The sequence below is a fragment of the Phocoena phocoena genome, chromosome 10 (genome assembly GCF_963924675.1).
Source record: "Phocoena phocoena chromosome 10, mPhoPho1.1, whole genome shotgun sequence".
NCBI classification, from domain to species: Eukaryota; Metazoa; Chordata; class Mammalia; order Artiodactyla; family Phocoenidae; genus Phocoena; species Phocoena phocoena.
Genome location: NC_089228.1, coordinates 27,530,972 through 27,548,206, shown reverse-complemented (window position 1 = coordinate 27,548,206; position 17,235 = coordinate 27,530,972). Strand labels below are relative to the sequence as shown.

The following is a 17,235-nucleotide window of genomic DNA, read 5'->3' as shown; positions in this document are numbered from 1 at the left end:
CACGGAGCCTGACCCGTGGCGTGTGCTTGGCAACTCCAAGTAGAGAGAGTTCGGGTGTTGTAAATCCCCAAAATGCCAGAGCTGGGCTCCGGCTTTGATCCGGTTCCGGCACCTTCGCCCATCCAGTTTCCCTTTCGTGAGCTCTCGGGCATGGAGGGGGGAAGATGACACCCCGGAGCCCCAAGGTGCCAGGTTTGAAGTCCTATGCAATCGGCTTTGGGGGATTTTGTGTTTATCTAGACCTTTTGGATACAGCCCTTCAAGAAGAGGAATCCTTCCCTGAGACCATGTCTTTGGAAATTTCCCCTAAAGGCCATAAAGAAATGACAGGCGTCTGAGCTGAGGCTAGGCTGGTGGCTTTGTTCAGCTGAGAGGTTCCCTTCTGCTGAAGAGGAGACGTTGCTCCTGCTTCCCTGCCGGGCAGGCGGGTCCCTGGTGGGCGGCATCTGTCTCCCCTGTGGTCCTCCGCTGGGCTGGTGTATGACGTCACCGCACCCCACCCCGCAGGAGGCAGCCGTTTCCTGTCTGTTGACGAGCTCCGTAAGAGGCGGATGGCACCGAATCGCTGTGTTTGAGCAATGCTGTTCGTCTGACGTCTGATCAGTAATTGGCCCGTTGCCTTACGTGTGAAACTTAGAGGGGTCCAGTGGTGGGAGGAGACCCCAGGGAGGACTTCAAATCCAAATCGTTGAAGGCGCTTGGAAGTTACACTCACTTTCACAGAGAAAGGGTCCCGTTAGTTTATCTCAAACGGCCCAAAGGAAGAGGATTGGGGGTAGGGGAATCTCTCATTTACTCGTGGAACCACTGAGAAAATATCCTTGACGTTGATTGAGGATCAGTGGACCTTGGGTGCTCTGCTAGAAGCCTCTTCATAATTTAACGAAGGCTGGGGTCCTAATTACAGGCGGTTCAGAATGCGGGCAGGAATTCTCAGAGCTGGTAGGGCATCGTCCGAGATGCCCGTGAAATGCAATCAGACACCAGTGAGAAGGTAATCAGGCCCCCAGAAGGGGAGGCTGACGTCAGGAGCACCTCACGGGGGACGTTTGTTTAGAGAGCCGGGTGTGGTGCCTCCCTCATGGTTTTAAAAGGCTTTGATTTTGTGCAGAAGGATGTGTCTCAAGACGATTGGCCAACTCCCTGTGTTAGGTGCATTTGCAATGGCCATTTGTCAGGGGTGTTGGGTACCTGTTCTCTGCCTAAGGCCGGGCTCCTGGTGCTTGTTTTAGATCAGTGGGAAACTCACCTGGCCTTGGGGGCCAGGCAGCTGTGGGTGAAGGCAGTGGGGAGGGGCGGGGACTGTGGCAGATGTGAGCACACCCACCTGTCTGAAGGGGGCCTGCACTGCCGCCCAGGAAACCACTGCCGTGTGTGGTTGCAGGCTCAGTTTAAAAAGCCAGCTTTATACGTTTTCAAACACTGTGTGGGCCTGGCAGCTTGTCCCCTGCGTGTGCCACTGGGCGTCAGGCCCTCGGATTCTGGTTGACCCACAGCATTCTCTGTGATCGTTACCCCAACTTTGTGAGGAGGTTATTATTACCTGGTACTAGCCACCCATTTTACAGATGAGAACGCAAGGGTCCATATGAGTCTGTCTCCAAAGCCCACCCTTTATTATACGAGCTCTTCTAAACCGTCCCTTCTGTGATGTACCACAGTGCTGCTTTTGTCTGTGATACTTGGAATCTGGGGGGAGGTTTTGTTGGAAAGAAGGGTGTGCATCCCTGAAAAGGCCGGCAAAGTTTGGAAGCACAAGGCACGAGTTCTTTGGAGGGTGTCTGGTCATCTCACCTCCCCCAGGGGCGTGATGAGCACGTTGAGGGAGGGGGCCGAGGGGCCCGGGGAGCACAGGGGAGACCTCGGCGGGGAAGCCGGAGCTTCAGGGAGACTGGGTGTGGGCTGGCCACAGAGGAGTCGGTGAGGTCAGAGACGTGGAAGGGGTCACGTCACGTGGGACCTGGGGGCCAGGGCAAGGCCAAGGGGTCGATTCCGTCCACTCAGCGCGCCATTCGTTCAGCCCAAATTTACAGGGAGCCCACTGCGTGCTAGGCTCTGATTTAGTACCGAGGACAGTGTAGCAAACAAGGCAGAAAGTGTGCAGCCTCGTGGAGCTTGCATTCTCGTAGGGGACTGTGATCGCTCATTACAGACAGTCCATAAGGTCAGCAGCGTCACGCCACGTAGTACTGAGCGCAGGAAGATCTCAGCTCTGCAGGGGAGGGAGCCTCTCAGGCTGTGTGAGGGGCAGAATACGGCACAAACAACACAAATGCAGTCGGCAAACATGTTTCAAACAGAGGTTTGGCCTCCCTTTAGCTTCTACGTCTGGAATCACCAAACCACTGATCCACAGGCCAAAACTCTCCCACCAGCACCTCCTGTACAGCCAGGAGCTGAGAGTGGTGTTTCTATGTGAAAAAGTTGAAAAAAATGAAAAGAAGAAAGTTTCATGACACATGGAAATGGTATGAAATGGCAACGCAGGGTCCATAACCAGTTTCTTTGCAGCAGAGCCACGCCCATCATGTCCGGATGACCTCAGCTGCTTGTGTGCTTCACAGGCAGAGCTGCGTAGCTGTGACAGAGACCAAATGGCCGGCAAAGCCAAGCACACTTACCGTCCTGCCCTTTAGAGAACAAGTGTGCCAACCCCTGTCCTAGGTCCTCATTGTAATCTGCAAATGCTTCCTCCAAATCTGGCCCAGAAAAATCCACCCTCTCAGGGAAGTGAAGAGCAGAGGGGAATTTTCTGTTCCACCTGCTCTTCCCCTAAGCCGAGATGGGCGAACCTCAGCCTACAAGCCGCTGGCCCAGGGCTCCCACGTGTAGCCTCAGACAAGTGTGGATCTTTGGAGGCCCCTCAGTTACGGAATTCCCCGCCCCCGCCCCGGCAGGCTGTCCAGTGGTGAAGACTGTACGCTCCCACTGCAGGGGGCATGGTTCGATCCCCGGTCAGGGAACTAAGATCCCGCCTGCTGCACAGCGTGGCCCAAAAAAAGGTGGTCCTGTTAGAGTGAGGCCAGGCCGTCCTCCTTTTTGAGCCTAAACCAATATTTTCTAGTCCATTGAGACAGTGGGATTCTGTACTTTCATTCAGAACAGTATTACCAAGCTCTTCTTGACAAGGCAACATATCCGTGACTTAGTAAAAGACAACGAGAACAACAAATGCGCTCACAGGGCCATAATGCGTTGTATCCCATTTATATCAGATTGCATGTATGTGTTTTGACACGTGCACGAAGACGTTGGATCCCCAGAAAGTTAACAGTGGTTGTCTCTGGTTACTGGGATTTCGGGTGATTTTTTTAAAACTTTCTTCTTCTTACTTTTTTGGATGACTTGGATTCTCTTTAAAAACATTAACATGAATCATCTTGAGCAAAGAAAAAGCCAGCTATTTTTATTTCAAAGAATAAATAAGAAGAATGGTTGCATCCGCATGTGGGTGATAGGATTATTTATGTGGTTATGATGTAACTGTTAAGAGATACATGATCCCCCCATACGGCTCACCCCTAATTGGAGCAGGGGAGTGATGGCTTCAGAATGAGGGAGGTAAGTAAGGAGAAAAGATGTAAAAGTCAGAAAATCTGACATGTCATCAATGGAAGGACACGAGCTTCCGAGTATATAAATCTCCTTGGTTCATTATTGGTACTCGGAAAGATGGGAGTGTAGATCTTTTCCCATTCCTCCCCCTTCCCAGCCCCGCCCTCTTGAGAAACTGTAAACCACTGAGACGTTAGGGTATTTTAACATGGTATGTGAGCGCCACCTAGTGTCAGCACTCTGTCGTTTCACCCCCTGTCTCTGTGGGAGCCTTAACATCACATTCTTTCTTTGATGTCCCTGCTCCGGTGGCATTTGCGCAGCAGGCAGCGAAATGCCTCCCGGGGTTCTGCAGGGCAGTGGGGATGCCTCATTAATTTATCCCTTCCTTCTTGTCTCAGTTGCACAAAGCGAATCTGTCCGACTGAAGCAGGGTTTGGCAGTCGAAGAGCCAAAGGCTGCCTCCCTGTCAAAACCAATCTCCGCTTTTCTCCGTCAGCCAGCTGCTTAAAGCTGGGTCCCTGCTTCTCTGGCAGGAAAGCCATCCTCCCCAGGGCTGCCTTGGGCTTGGGGCTCTTGAGGAGCAAATAGGGGACTCTGGCTCGTGGTGGGCTGCTTGGCTTGGAGATGGGCTCCTGGGAGAACCCAGAACCAAGCCCCACATCCCCTGGCCCGTCCCCTCCAGGGCTGCTCCCCTGCTGCCCCCCAAACCCCAGCGTGGTCCTCACTGCGTCCCCCGCCCTCATGCCTCTCCTTGTCCAGCGCATCGCCAGGCTTTGCCTCTATCTGCTCTAGAACCTGCTGTTCTCTCCTAGGTAGCCGTTTGCAGCACCTCCTGACAGGCCTCTCTGCTCCTCTCTTAGCCCCTCTGGGCTCTTCTTTGCTCAGGTGAAGCTCCAGGGAGCTTTGTAAAGTGCACACCTGCCTGCGTCGTTCTCTGGTTCCCATCCTTCCCGTGGCTTCGGAGTGCTGTAGGGTAAAGGCCAGAATTTTCATCTGGGCCTGTGAGGCTTCCCGCTCCACTGGCCTCCCTTGATCCAGCCCCACTGCCTTCCTTTGGGCTCCTCAGGCCTTCTCCCTGCTGAGGTCCCCTGGCCAGCCTCCCCTCTTCTCCTGACCCCCACGTAGTGAGTCTCCATGCCGTTCTCAGTCGGATGCACCTGCCTCTACATACAGCGTTCCTCTCCTCCCCTCCGCCCACCCCATCCAGGTGTGTGGTAGCTGCACACGTGTCATTCTTTGATGAATTTCCATCTCCCGCTTTAGACCTGTAGCTCTCAGGGGTGTTTGCCCCCCCACCCCGGGACATTTGGCGATACCTGGGGACATGTTTGGTTGTTTTAACTTGGGTGGGGGGTGCTACCGGCATCTAGTGGGTAGAGGCCCAGGATGTTGCTAAACATCCTGCAGTGCACGTGACAGCCCCCAAGTGGCCAGTGGTGCTGAGGTTGAAAAACCCTGCTTCAGAATGGAAGCCCTGTGCGGGCAGGAGCCAAGGCCCCTGGGAAAGTGCACATCTGGAGGGCCAAAATGTCGCTGTTAATGGCTGACTTGATACTCCCAGCTCTGAAATGGGTTTGTTAGTAGATAGACGTAGAGCCGTCACATTCCTTCAAACGTGCCGGCCACAAGGAATAAACAGGGGAAGTCGCCTGGCTTTTCCTTTGCCCTCCGTCAGGGTAGTTACATAGAGTTCTGCTGGTCTAAAGTCGTCCTGGTTTTTTGTGCGTTTGCTTTAAAATTATTTAAAGTCTCATTTTGCATCGTATTTGTTTACACTCTGATCTATTTACAATAAAATGTCATCTACGATTTTAGTTAGCTGGGATATTCCACGTGTCATGTGGCCTGGCTTCTAAAAAAAATTCATTGTGGAAGAAGAGGCCAGATGAGAATGCTAGATTAAAAGAAGTTAAAGCATTAGAACACTGAATGTGACACGTCATGTGGGCGGGGAAAGGGTTATATAAATAATCTTTTGGAGACAGTTGGGGAAATTTGAATAGGGATGATGTAAATGTCAGATAATATCAAGTTCGTGTTTATTTTCTCAGGTATGACAGTAGTCAGCTTGGGCTGCTCTAACAAATAGCATAGACTGGGTGTCTTACAAACAACAGAAATTTATTTCTCACCGTTCTGGAGGCTGGGAGGTCTAAGATCCAGGTGCTGGTAGACTCACTGGCTGGTGAGGACTTGCTCCCTGGTTCACAGACAGCCGTCTTCTCACTATGTCCTCACGTGGCAGAAGGGGTGAGGGAGCTTTCTGGGGCCTCTTATGAGGACATTAATCCCACCCATGAGGGCTCCACCGCCATGATCGAATTGTCTCCCCAAGTTCGACGCCCTAATACCATCCCATTGGGCATTAGGTTTCAACACATGAATTTGGGGGGCAGACACCCAGACATTGCCATTATAGAGGAGAATGTCCTTATTCTTAGGAGATACAGACCTGAGTTTAAGGAGTGAAGTTCAGAATGTCTGCAACTTGCTTTCAGTGACACAGCAGGGAAGCATGTGTGCGTGCGTGTGTGTAGAAAGAGAAGGGGGGAGGGAGAACAGGTGTGGCAAAATGTTAGCAGCCGGTGGATCCAAGCGATGGGGACGTGGGTGTTCCCCGTCCTACTGTGTCAACCTTTCGAGGTTGCAGTCTTGAGGAACACGGGGCGTGTATGTATGTAGTGCCACGAGGCCCTGAGCTTGGCCGTGTGTCTTCAGTCTGCAGCTCTCCGCCCATCCACATGAAGGTGCAGCCCCTGAACCAGACAGCCCTGCAGGTGTCCTGGAATCAGCCGGAGACCATCTACCACCCACCCATCATGAACTACATGATCTCCTACAGCTGGACCAAGAACGAGGATGAGAAGGAGAAGACGTTCACGAAGGACAGCGACAAGGACTTGGTAAAACCTCCCTGTTCTGGGTCAGGCTGTCTGTAGCCATGAGAGGGGCCCCTGCGCATCTCTTTGGCGTGCTTTTACCTGTGGCATCCCAGCCCTATGCTGCCTGCTGAGGGCGGGTGCCACCGGGGTGAACTGGGGCCGGAGCCTGCCCGGGCTCCATTCCGCCTTTATACTTGATGGCTATACCACCAGGAAATTTTAATTTCTTTGTAACTCGGCCCTTCAAAACTGACTGCTTTTTCTTTCATTACTTTAAAAAAAAAAAAAAAAAGTCCAAAAGCCTCCACGAAGCGCTTGTCATCTGCTAGCGTTGCTGTAAATGTTAAGTGAGTTCTGCAGTTGTAGAGCAGGGCCTAGCACAGAGCGAGCACTGGGTCAGTACTGGCTGTTATTATTATGGCAGCTGTCGCCCCCACCCTCCTCCCCACACCATGCAGCTTTCCGAAGTCCCCACCACTCCCTTCTGTCACATTTCATCTGCCTCATACATTCCGACCTGCTAGACCCCAGTGACCACGGAATTTTTAGCCACCGCTCTCAGACTCTCAGACGCTGTAATACCTGACCTCACTTTGAGGTACGCATGCCCAGTCCAGCTGCTCATCTTAAATGTGCATAAATATTTAGTGGCCAGTCCCCACCAAGGCCCTTCAGAACAGACGTTTGCAGAAGCCATCTTCTTCCCCTGAAAAAGCAATCGCTCCAACAAGCGCTGCTCTTTACATCTTTGCAGGGAAACTCAAAGTGACACATTTGGGTTTGAAAGCCTGGCGTTTATTGTTAATCAAAAGAAGTCTTTGGGATAATGAAGCCCATAATTGTATATGCACATGGAAAACGTAATAGCACTGAGTGGGATCCTTAATGACTGTTAGCACCTTTTTTCCTCCCCGTACAGAGTCCCCGGGGCCCGTTCAATCAGTTATAGAATAATACTTTTCGTATTCCTTTAGATGAAGATTCTTTTACTTCATTTCCATTTATGTTTTCAATTTCCCCACTAGACATTGTTATCTGGGTCACATTAGGGAATGATGAGCTTCATGAAATCGGAGAGGAATGTATTGAAAGGTACCCAAGGTTATGATGTGTTTTAACCTTTGTCACGACGGGAAGTCTGTGAGGGATGTTTCTCTGTCTGAACTAAGGTGGCTTGCATTAATCAGAAACTATCTAGGCGCTTATTTGGTTTCTTATTCTAAGTGGAAAATAATTAAACATGCAGAGATGAATAGATAACCGGCTTGGAGTGAATTCTAATAAATCCCTGCATAGATGGAGCAAAGATATTGCTCTGAACAGAAGACGGGGCTGGAGGTTTAGAGTATGAGGCATAAATGAGTTTCAGAGAAAGAGAGAGCTGTAGAGAAAAACGTGCTTTGACAGCAAGTTCTTTTTTTATAAGAATTTCTAGGGGTGGTTATTTTCTTTGGGGACCCACAAAATTAATTAATTCCTCAAGAAGTTGAGAGTGCTGACTTAGTGGCAGCCAAGCTATCCTCCATCTTACGGTTCACGTGGCCCAGAAACCTAAAAGTCATACTGAACATTTTCCCGGCATTCTGCAGCATCCATGTCTCTCTCTCACGCCCTCACTGCCGACCTGTGGGACAGGTGTTACTGCCTCTCCTTTTTCCAAAAGAGAGAAATGAGGCTGAAAGTGAAATAACTTGACCCCAACCTCCTCCTCTCACCGGGAATCCATTTGCTAGGCAACAGATAGCAGGTGTAGGCACAATAACATTTTAATGCCTCTTCAGAGGTTTTCAGTAGCTACGCTGGGAAAAACCCACTCAGTGGTTAAGCTCCCAGAGCTGCTTTCTGGACTTGGCCCACAATGCGATGACAAGACATTTCATCCATTAGGGAGTCTTTGAAAATCAGTTGCTTTTGTTGTTTGTTTCTTCAGGAAGCAAGCCCTGCCGGCTTTTTAGGTATTTTCCATTTTCTGATTTTTAAAAGACTCTCGGAATAAAGCTTTGAGGAATGGGGGTCTGGATTTGGCTTGTGATGTTGGGACCAGGGGTTGGGAAACTTTTTTCTAGAAAGGGTCAGACAGTTAAGATTTTAGGCTTTAAGGGCTATATGGCCTCTATGGACAGCTACTCAACTCTGCGGTCAAAGGGTGAAAGCTGCCATAGCAACAGGCAAATGAATGGGCGTGGCTGTGTGCCAACAAAACTTTATTTACAAAAAACAGCGGGCCAGATTTGGGCTGTGGGCCGTCGCTTGCCACCCCTGTGTTAGACTGGGCGTGTACTTTCCATTTCGTGGTGTGGACTGCCTACGAACAAGGCTTGCCTAGCCTTTGTTGTACAGCACTCACAAGAGCCCTGTGAGGGAAATATTACTCTGTCCATTTAACAGTTGAAGGGAGCAGAGGCCAAAAGACATTGAGCAACTGACTCGGAATCACACAGCTGGTGAGTGCTGTGACACAGGTAGATCTCCTGTCCTCTGACCTCGAGTCAGGTGTTCTTCTAGCATCGTGCCCCATATCATCCAAGGTCAAGGTACAACAATGCCTTTAAACTGCAAAGAAACAGAGATTTTGTTGTGGCTGCGCTAATCTCCGCATGGCCCTGGAAATTCAGTACACCTGATAATTCTAGGGGCTGTCTAGGGTAAATCATTATCGTTTCTAAGGTAGAGTAGTTTTGATAGAAGTCCCAGCCTTGTGAGTATAAAGAGGGCTGAAGACACGTTCCAAGCCCGCGTCAGGTATCTGAGCCAAGACGACTTTTTGTTCTCTCACCCTGCACATTTCCATGTTGAAAACAGATTCCCAGGTGAGGTTATCTCTGAAAGCTCATTTTTCTCAAGGTGAGCCTTTGGTCAGCGAGGAAACATCATGTTTGTCCTGCTTTGCCTTGGTACCCAGAAACCTACAGGCAACACTTAACATCCTCTTAGGTTTGGCTTTCAAAGGTAAAGTGTGCTCTGGCCTTCCAAACCAGGTCACTGCCTGTTCTTTCCTCCCCTGCAGAAAGCCACCATTAGCCCTGTCTCACCTGACAGCCTTTACCTGTTGCTTTACCTCTTTCCTGCCCTGCAGAAAGCCACCATTAGCCCTGTCTCACCTGACAGCCTTTACCTGTTCCGGGTCCAGGCCGTGTGTCGCAATGACATGAGGAGTGACTTCAGCCAGACCATGCTCTTCCAAGGTGAGGAGCCGCCCTTCCTGTCTGCCCTGCATCCCCCGGGTCCCTTCTCCCTTTGGGCTTTGTCTTTTTTCCCGTTCAGGTGCTTGGACACAAGAATACGAACCTGGCCTCAGCATCAGTGTGGGGTTTGCAATAACGCCTGAAAAGCCTGGGGAATTTAGGCCCGTCTTTTTGGTTGGGGGTTTCACAGGCCAGAAGAGGGGAAGAAGAATGAAGTGTTGAGTATTTTTTTAATTACTGTTATTTTCCAACTGTGGGGAACCAAGTATTTGTCTAATACTGTGTCAGATCACAGAATCACCTCCTAGTTGTGCGGAGGAATCTCGTCTTTGGATTTCTAACATGATTCAGTTAGCTGATTTAGGGTCTAGTGGAAAGTTTCAGACCAGCACTAGGGCGAGCCTAGAGGAGCATTCACTTTGGTGCAGAATTCAAAGGAGCTCTTAAAAACTCTGTCATCAAGATACACTGTATCTCAATGGAATATATATATATATATTTGGCTGTGTTGGGTCTTCGTGGTGGTGCGCATGCTTCTCACTGCGGTGGCTTCTCTTGTTGAGGAGCACAGGCTCTAGGTGCACGGGCTTCAGTAGTTGCAGCATGCGGGCTCCATAGTTGTGGCTCGCGGGCTCTAGAGTGCAGTCTCAGTAGTTGTGGCGCACGGGCTTAGTTGCTTCGCGGCATGTGGGATCTTCCCGGACCAGGGCTCAAGTCCGTGTCCCCTGCACTGACAGGCAGATTCTTAGACACTGCGCCACCAGGGAAGCCCAATGGAATATTTTTTTAAAAGCAAAATCAATGCAAAAGGTTCTTGAACAAAATATCGAACTTTTGCATAAAGACAGGATCCACTCTGTCTTACTTGCCCCGTCCTAATCCCAGTCCTGGTTCCAATAAAACTTTGTTGACAAAAATTGGCAGCCAGCCAGTGGGGCGTAGTTTGCAGACCTGGTTTGGTGAGGGGCACTAAGACCAGCATGAAGGGAGCAACCAGGGCGTTGGGCTTTGCTCTGCCGGTCTGATGCCCTCCCTGGTAAGGTTCTTTACTTCCTGAATCCTCAGTTTCTGAGACACCTACACACCAGGCCAGTGATTCTTAACTTTTGCGAGTCATGTATCTGATGAAGACTTTGGACACTTTCTCTAGAAAAATGCCAGAATTTTGCGTATTACAGCTTTAGGGGTCCCATAAAATCTGTAGGCTGTGGATCAGCTTCATTGTCTGGAATCCTGTGAGAAATGCACATTCATGGGCCCCTCTCAGACTAATTGTCTCAGAATCTCAGAGGGTGGGGCCCAGGAATCTGAATTTTAACCAGATGGCTCAGGTACCAGGCATGCACATTACAGATTGAGAAGAGCTGGCTTAGAGCCAGGGCCCTGACACGAGGGCCCCAAGGTTGAGTCCTGGCTGCCACTTAAGTGTTTCTGCGACTCTGAGAATGTTGACTAGCTTCTCTAAGCTGCAGTTTCACAGTCCAAAGGTGGTAGTCGTGAGAGTACCGACCTCACAGGGTCCTTGTAGAGTGACGGGGGTGACGCATGTTACCTTATTAGCACAGTGCCTGGTGCTAACTATAAATACCCCCTAAGTATGAGGTTTAATATAAAAAGTAATAGATGATGAACCCAGGATAAGAAGCCCTTCAGCTGAGAGTCCCTCCGAAGATCCCTTCTAGCTTTGCAATTTTGCATCTAGTGTTGAAATATTCTTTGCTAATGTTCACATTATCTCATCCTTCCATTTAAACCAATTGAAATGAGCATGGCTGTATTTTTTCTCACAAATAAACCACACTCGCCATGTCCACCTTTGCCCTGAATGTATTGGCCCATCTGCCTGTGTTGAGGAGGGTCTGAAAGCGAAGGCCAGGTCTATGCCAGCCCAGGGGAGAGAGCACGGGAAGTCAGAGTGGAGCCCCGGATCTTTCGGCACATGAATCATAATTGGGCCTTCCGTGCACTCCAGCTAGGAGCCTGGAATCTGCAGCACCGCCTTGCTTGATTAATAGGCCCCTGAGCTCATTGGGTTCTGCACGGACTTTGAAAAATGAAATGTTTGTAATGTAATGCAATTCAAAACGGCCTTGTCAGCTGTAAATTCCAAGCACGGAATATTTAAAATGTCTGATCACGGTGACTTGTTGAAAATGGCCAGTGTCTCCTTTGTCTGCAGACTTTCTCTGCTCAGGGGTGGACATGTGTTTGCTCGTTTTCTGTACTGGTGTTTGTCCCTGCGTGTTAACAAGCATGTTAACAAAGGGGCACACAATGGCCTTAGCGTCTTCCCTGCAGCAGTGGGCAGTGGAAAAACAAAATCTTCAGGGAAGCTAGCATGCCTTTTCTGGTGAGCCAAGTAGGAGTTTATGAGCAGTAGAGGCCGGTGTACAAAACTGGTCAACTCTTAGGACTGAAGTTTTAAAAGGGAAGGAAATTAACTTAGGGAATTTCATGGACACCTTTGTTCAGAATAATTAGGTTTCCCAGGGATAAAGTTTACCTCTGGTTTGGGAGCGTGAGGAAGCCCTGTGGAATATTTACATTATTATAGTAAATAAAGCGATATTTATGTCCTGTATAATGTAATAAATAAGTTATGTTTACCTTACTGTAATAAATATGATAATAATGGTAATTGTTATCTGTAGAGCGGCTCCCAGTTACAGAGCATTTGCCCATCGGTTATTTCATTTGACCTTGTGGCAACTTGTAATGCAGGTGTTATACGGAGGCGGAAATGACGTCCTGGGCAGTTGAGTAACTTGCGAAAAATCACTTGGCTACTAAGAAGAGTCCGATCTCTCATTCCAAAGCCCAGTCATTTGTATACAACAACAGACCACCCCTAAAGCATAAATATTACCCTGTATCCCCGGTCTTCAGCAAATGGCTAAAAAGATTGATTACTAAATGTTCAAAAGGCTTTTTTGCAATTCTCAACAGTCATGGAAACTAGGGCCTCTTAAGCTTTTTCTTTGAGCCACAGACTCATTAGGCAGCCTGGCCAAGCCAACAGATCCTCTCTCAGAATGGTTTAAAATAAACAGGTAAAATACATAGGAAAGGAAACCAATTATGCTCAAATACGATTGTCAAAATATTTTAAACAAATTGGGAACGTAGTCATCTGTGCGCTTCTTTTATGAAAGTATTAAATGACAAGTGGTGGGTCTATTAGCGACGGTGATTTCTGAGTAGTGATGAACATAAATGACACTCCGAAATAGCTCCAACAACTCTAAGGCAGTAGGAAGATACTCCCATTTCAATCGCAGAGTCATAGGACGATCCTATTAAAATGCAGCTGAGATTTGGAGCTTGCGTTCCTCGTGCAAGGAAAAGCTGCATCTCCGTGACAGCTTAGTGGGGGTGCGGGTCTCATTTTTTTCCCCCGTCCCTGAAGTCCACCGGGCCGGTGGACTCCTGATCTGAAAGCTCTTGTAGAAACTTCGTAGTCACCACGGCTAGAACTGACCCCAGTGGAAATTGTTCAAGATCAGTGAAAAGCGGGCATGTTGATGGAGTGGCCAGTTTGTTGGCCTTAAATTAAGGCCTTTGTAAAGGGCAGGGAAAGCAGGTCTCTTAGGGGGCTTTCTTCCTGTCTTAACAAAGGGAGGTGTGTACACCTGTCTGAGGCAGTGCAATATCGATCCTGAAGCAACTCACTGATGGTGGGAGGTTGTATTTAGTGCCAGGCAAGAACTGTTTGCTCCCTAGGCTGCCTCATTTGACCTGGTTGTATTGACATCTAGATCGGTCTGTTCTCCACATTTGTCTCTTCACCCATTTCACTTTCCAGCTGAGCGAAGTGAATATATTGTTAAGTTGGGGCTCGCAAATACAGGTGCCCCGGGGCCAGGCAGGGAACACATACAGATGAGGGGAGGGCCATCAGTGGGAAATTGCAGAATGTGCCCTTCGAAAAGGGGTGACGGACACTCAGCACCGACCAAATGTTGCCCTGCAGGAAGGTGAGCTCAGTTTTGCCCAATGTTGTGATTTTTCAGGGATGAGCAGGAAATTGGGATTTTTAGGTAAAAGTTGCTGTTTACAACATTGGCAGCAAATTTTTTTTTTTTTCCAAAAAGTTTGCAGGGCAAATAAAAAAATATGTCGGGTACTTGCCCCACTTCTAGTTTAGATGAAAACTCCAGCAGGTACAAATGTTATTTATTTGGAGATTTAGCAGTTTTTTGCTAATTTTTCAGTGTCTTTTATGTATAGGAAGCAAACGTTTAGTTTATGTAAGACTACTGTCTTTGAGATCAGCACAAAGAAGCAGTCTGATATATTTTTTAAGTTATACTGTTTACCATTTCATTATTCACAATAGAGAAAAGGTGGACGCAATCTAGATGTCCATCAGCAATGAAAGGGTAAACAAAATATGGTACATACTGACAGCAGAATATTATTTGGCCTTAAAAAGGAAGGAAATTCTAACGCATGGGACAGCATGGATGAATCTTGAAGACATCATGCTAAGTGAAATAAGCCAGTTACAAAAAGACAAGTAAATATATATGACTCCACTTACATGAGATATATGGAGTACTAAAACTTACAGAAAGTAGAAGGATGGTTGCCAGGAGCTGCGGGGGGTGGGGGGGAAGGGCAGGGGGAAGCTGGGACTTGTTTAATGGGTACACAGTTGCAGTTTTGCAAGATGGAAACATTCTGGAGATCTGTGGCACAAGGATTTAGCACAACCGAACTGTACACTTAAAAGTGTTGAAGATGGTAAGTTTTATGTGTATTTTACCACAGTTAAACATTTTGTGTAGTTATATTGTTTAATACTAACACATGGGTGAACAGAACTGAAAGAAGGAAAGAACATCAGAAGGAGTAATCTGTGGCTAATATAAAAGAATTTGAGGGACCTCCCTCGTGGTCCAGCAGTAGAGAATCCGCCTTCCAATGTAGAGGACTCGGGTTTGATCCCTAGTCGGGGAACTAAGATCTCACATGCCGCGCGGCAACTAAGCGCGCGCTTCACACGCAGACTACAGGGCCCACGTGCCCTGGAGCCCATACGCTGCAACGAAAGATCCCACATGCCTCAACGAAGATCCCCCATGCGGCAACAGAGACCCGACGCAGCCAAAAAAAATGAATAAAATAAATAAATATTAAAAAACAATAGAATTTGACCATTTAAAGCAACAGTGGTGATGTGTTACGAGGTTTTAAAACTTAAGTATTGATAGAAATAAAATATATGACAGTACACAAAAAGTGAGTTGGGCAAATAAATTACTGTACCTTTCTTACATTTTTAAGGAGAGAGAAAAGTACTCGTTTAAGGTAAACTAATAAGTTTAGGATGCATATTATAGTCACTGAAAGGATAATATAAGAAATTATAACCAAAAAGACAATAACAAAGAACAATGGGATAATACAATTTCATTTATAAGCAGTTCAAAAACAAACGAAACGCTGACAAAGATCAGAGTGGTGGCGACCTTATGGAAAGGTCATGAGGGTACTGCCTGGATGGATGCACATGCAAACCTGCTGGGGTGCTGGAGAATGTTCATATCTTAATATGGGAGGAGGGGGAGTTACACAGGTGTTTACAGAGGTAAAACTTAATTGGACTCTACACTTAAGATTTGTGCATTTTAGAGTATGTAAGTTTTACCTTACGAATAAAATAGAAAAATGATTAAAACTTCTTAAAGTTGTAAACTAATAGCTTAAGACAAGAGTCAGCAAACTGTGGCCCACAGCCCAAACCTGACCCTCTACATGTTTTTTAATGACTCACAAACTAGGAAGGGTTTTACATTTTTTGATCGTTGGGGAAAAAATCTAAAGAGGGATATTTATTTTATGACATAAAAATTATATGTATTTCAGATTTGTGTATGTAAGTGCAGTTTTGTCGAAACAACAAAGTTATATTGTTTACAGTGTAATTTCTTTGTTTCTCAGCTAATACCACTCGAATATTCCAAGGGACCAGAATTGTCAAAACAGGAGTGGTAAGTAGAGAATGTAATCGCTTTGTCGTGTCTGGTTGGTAATTTGCATGCAGTTAAAACTGTCACCACTAGGTGGCAGTATGATGTTGTCTACATGCTCAATGTGAACCGGTTAAAATACTGAATAAATTACATTATTCACTCTTATAATTCAATGCATTATAAAAACAGGCTGTGCGACAGAGTTAAACCAATAGTGTTATACTGTTATAATTTTTGTAAAGATAAAAATTCTCCATATTTTTAATTATTTATTATTTGTGGGAGCATAGGACGTAAGAGTGCAAAGGAGTAGACATGCTAAAGTAGAAAGGTTGTCATTTGGGAATTCCCTGGCAGTTCAGTGGTTAGGACTCGGCGCTTTCACTCAGGGGCCCGGGTTTGATCCCTGGTTGGGGAACTAAGATCCCACAAGCCATGCAGTGCGGCTTTAAAAAAAAAAGAAAGAAAAAAGAATGGTTGTCATTTGCCCAGTTACATTTGCACATTTCTGGAGACTCAGTATCTAAGTTTTCCCCTTTCTAGTGCAACTAATAATCCCAATATTAATTGCAGCTTTGGTGCTAACAATAAGAGCCTTTTTTTTTTGCGGTACGCGGGCCTCTCACTGTTGTGGCCTCTCCAGTTGCAGAGCACAGGCTCCGGACGCACAGGCTCAGCGGCCATGGCTCACGGGCCCAGCCGCTCCGCGGCATGTGGGATCTTCCCGGACCGGGGCACGAACCCATGTCCCCTGCATCGGCAGGCGGACTCTCAACCACTGCGCCACCAGGGAAGCCCAAGAGCCTAAAATTTATTAAGCTTTTCCCAGGTTTCAGGCACGGATTATTATTTTATTTGCTCCTCAAGATTCGTGTTACTATTACTCCCATTTTATGGATGAGGAAACCAAGGCTCAGTGAGTTAATGTGCCCATCATCTCCCAGAGAGCAGGTGAGCGAGCGTGGACTCAAGCCCAGGCTGTCTGACTGCTCTGTCTGCAGTGCCTTATCTTAAGTGGCACCTGGCATTTCATTAATCAACTTCAGAACTCAACATTTGCTAACTTGGTTGTTCTTCAAAAACAAACTTTTCACACCGAAACTTGATGATACAGTGATGAAATGTGAGTTGTTCTGGCTGTATTATTTTGAACTGTATAAATGATGGGATGAAATTCTGGATTCTGCACGCCAGGTTTCAAGAACTAAAATTAAACTAATAACTCAGAGCAACACATCTTATTTTCCTAAGATACTGTGTACAAATAAAATCTCACAGCTGAGCCCCAATTTAGTATGGTGGGAAGAATGAGCTGAGGTTTGGGCACAGGCAGCCACCTCTACCCCTTAACCTCTCTGCTCCTCGTTTTCCTCACCTGTAAAATGGGGTGATGATCATGTGTGTCTCCAGAGTAGCTTGGGAAGACCCAACACACAGTTGGTACTTGTTAAATAGAATTCTTATCGTTGTCATCTACATGAGCATAGATTTTGCTGTAGATAAATCCGGAGACTCTGGAAGGTACGGCGGCTGTACAGCGCCCAGCACGGGGATGCCGGCTGTAAACAGCTCCCAAAGCCTTCGGTGTAGAGCATGGCTCCTGCTTCTGAACCTGCCGCTGCAGACATGGGCAGG

The 17,235-nt window shown here is 47.5% G+C and overlaps 1 protein-coding gene across 2 annotated transcripts in view; it reads left to right on the top strand.

Annotated features, from left to right (window-relative positions):
• PTPRG (protein tyrosine phosphatase receptor type G) overlaps positions 1-17,235 on the top strand; it is a 727,666-nt gene that overhangs the window by 608,198 nt on the left and 102,233 nt on the right. For both annotated transcript variants that reach the window (XM_065884517.1, XM_065884516.1), the window contains exons 9-11: positions 6,277-6,461; positions 9,517-9,625; positions 15,569-15,618. In XM_065884517.1, coding sequence (XP_065740589.1) covers positions 6,277-6,461; positions 9,517-9,625; positions 15,569-15,618 — 344 coding nt within the window. The remainder of the gene's footprint in view (positions 1-6,276; positions 6,462-9,516; positions 9,626-15,568; positions 15,619-17,235) is intronic.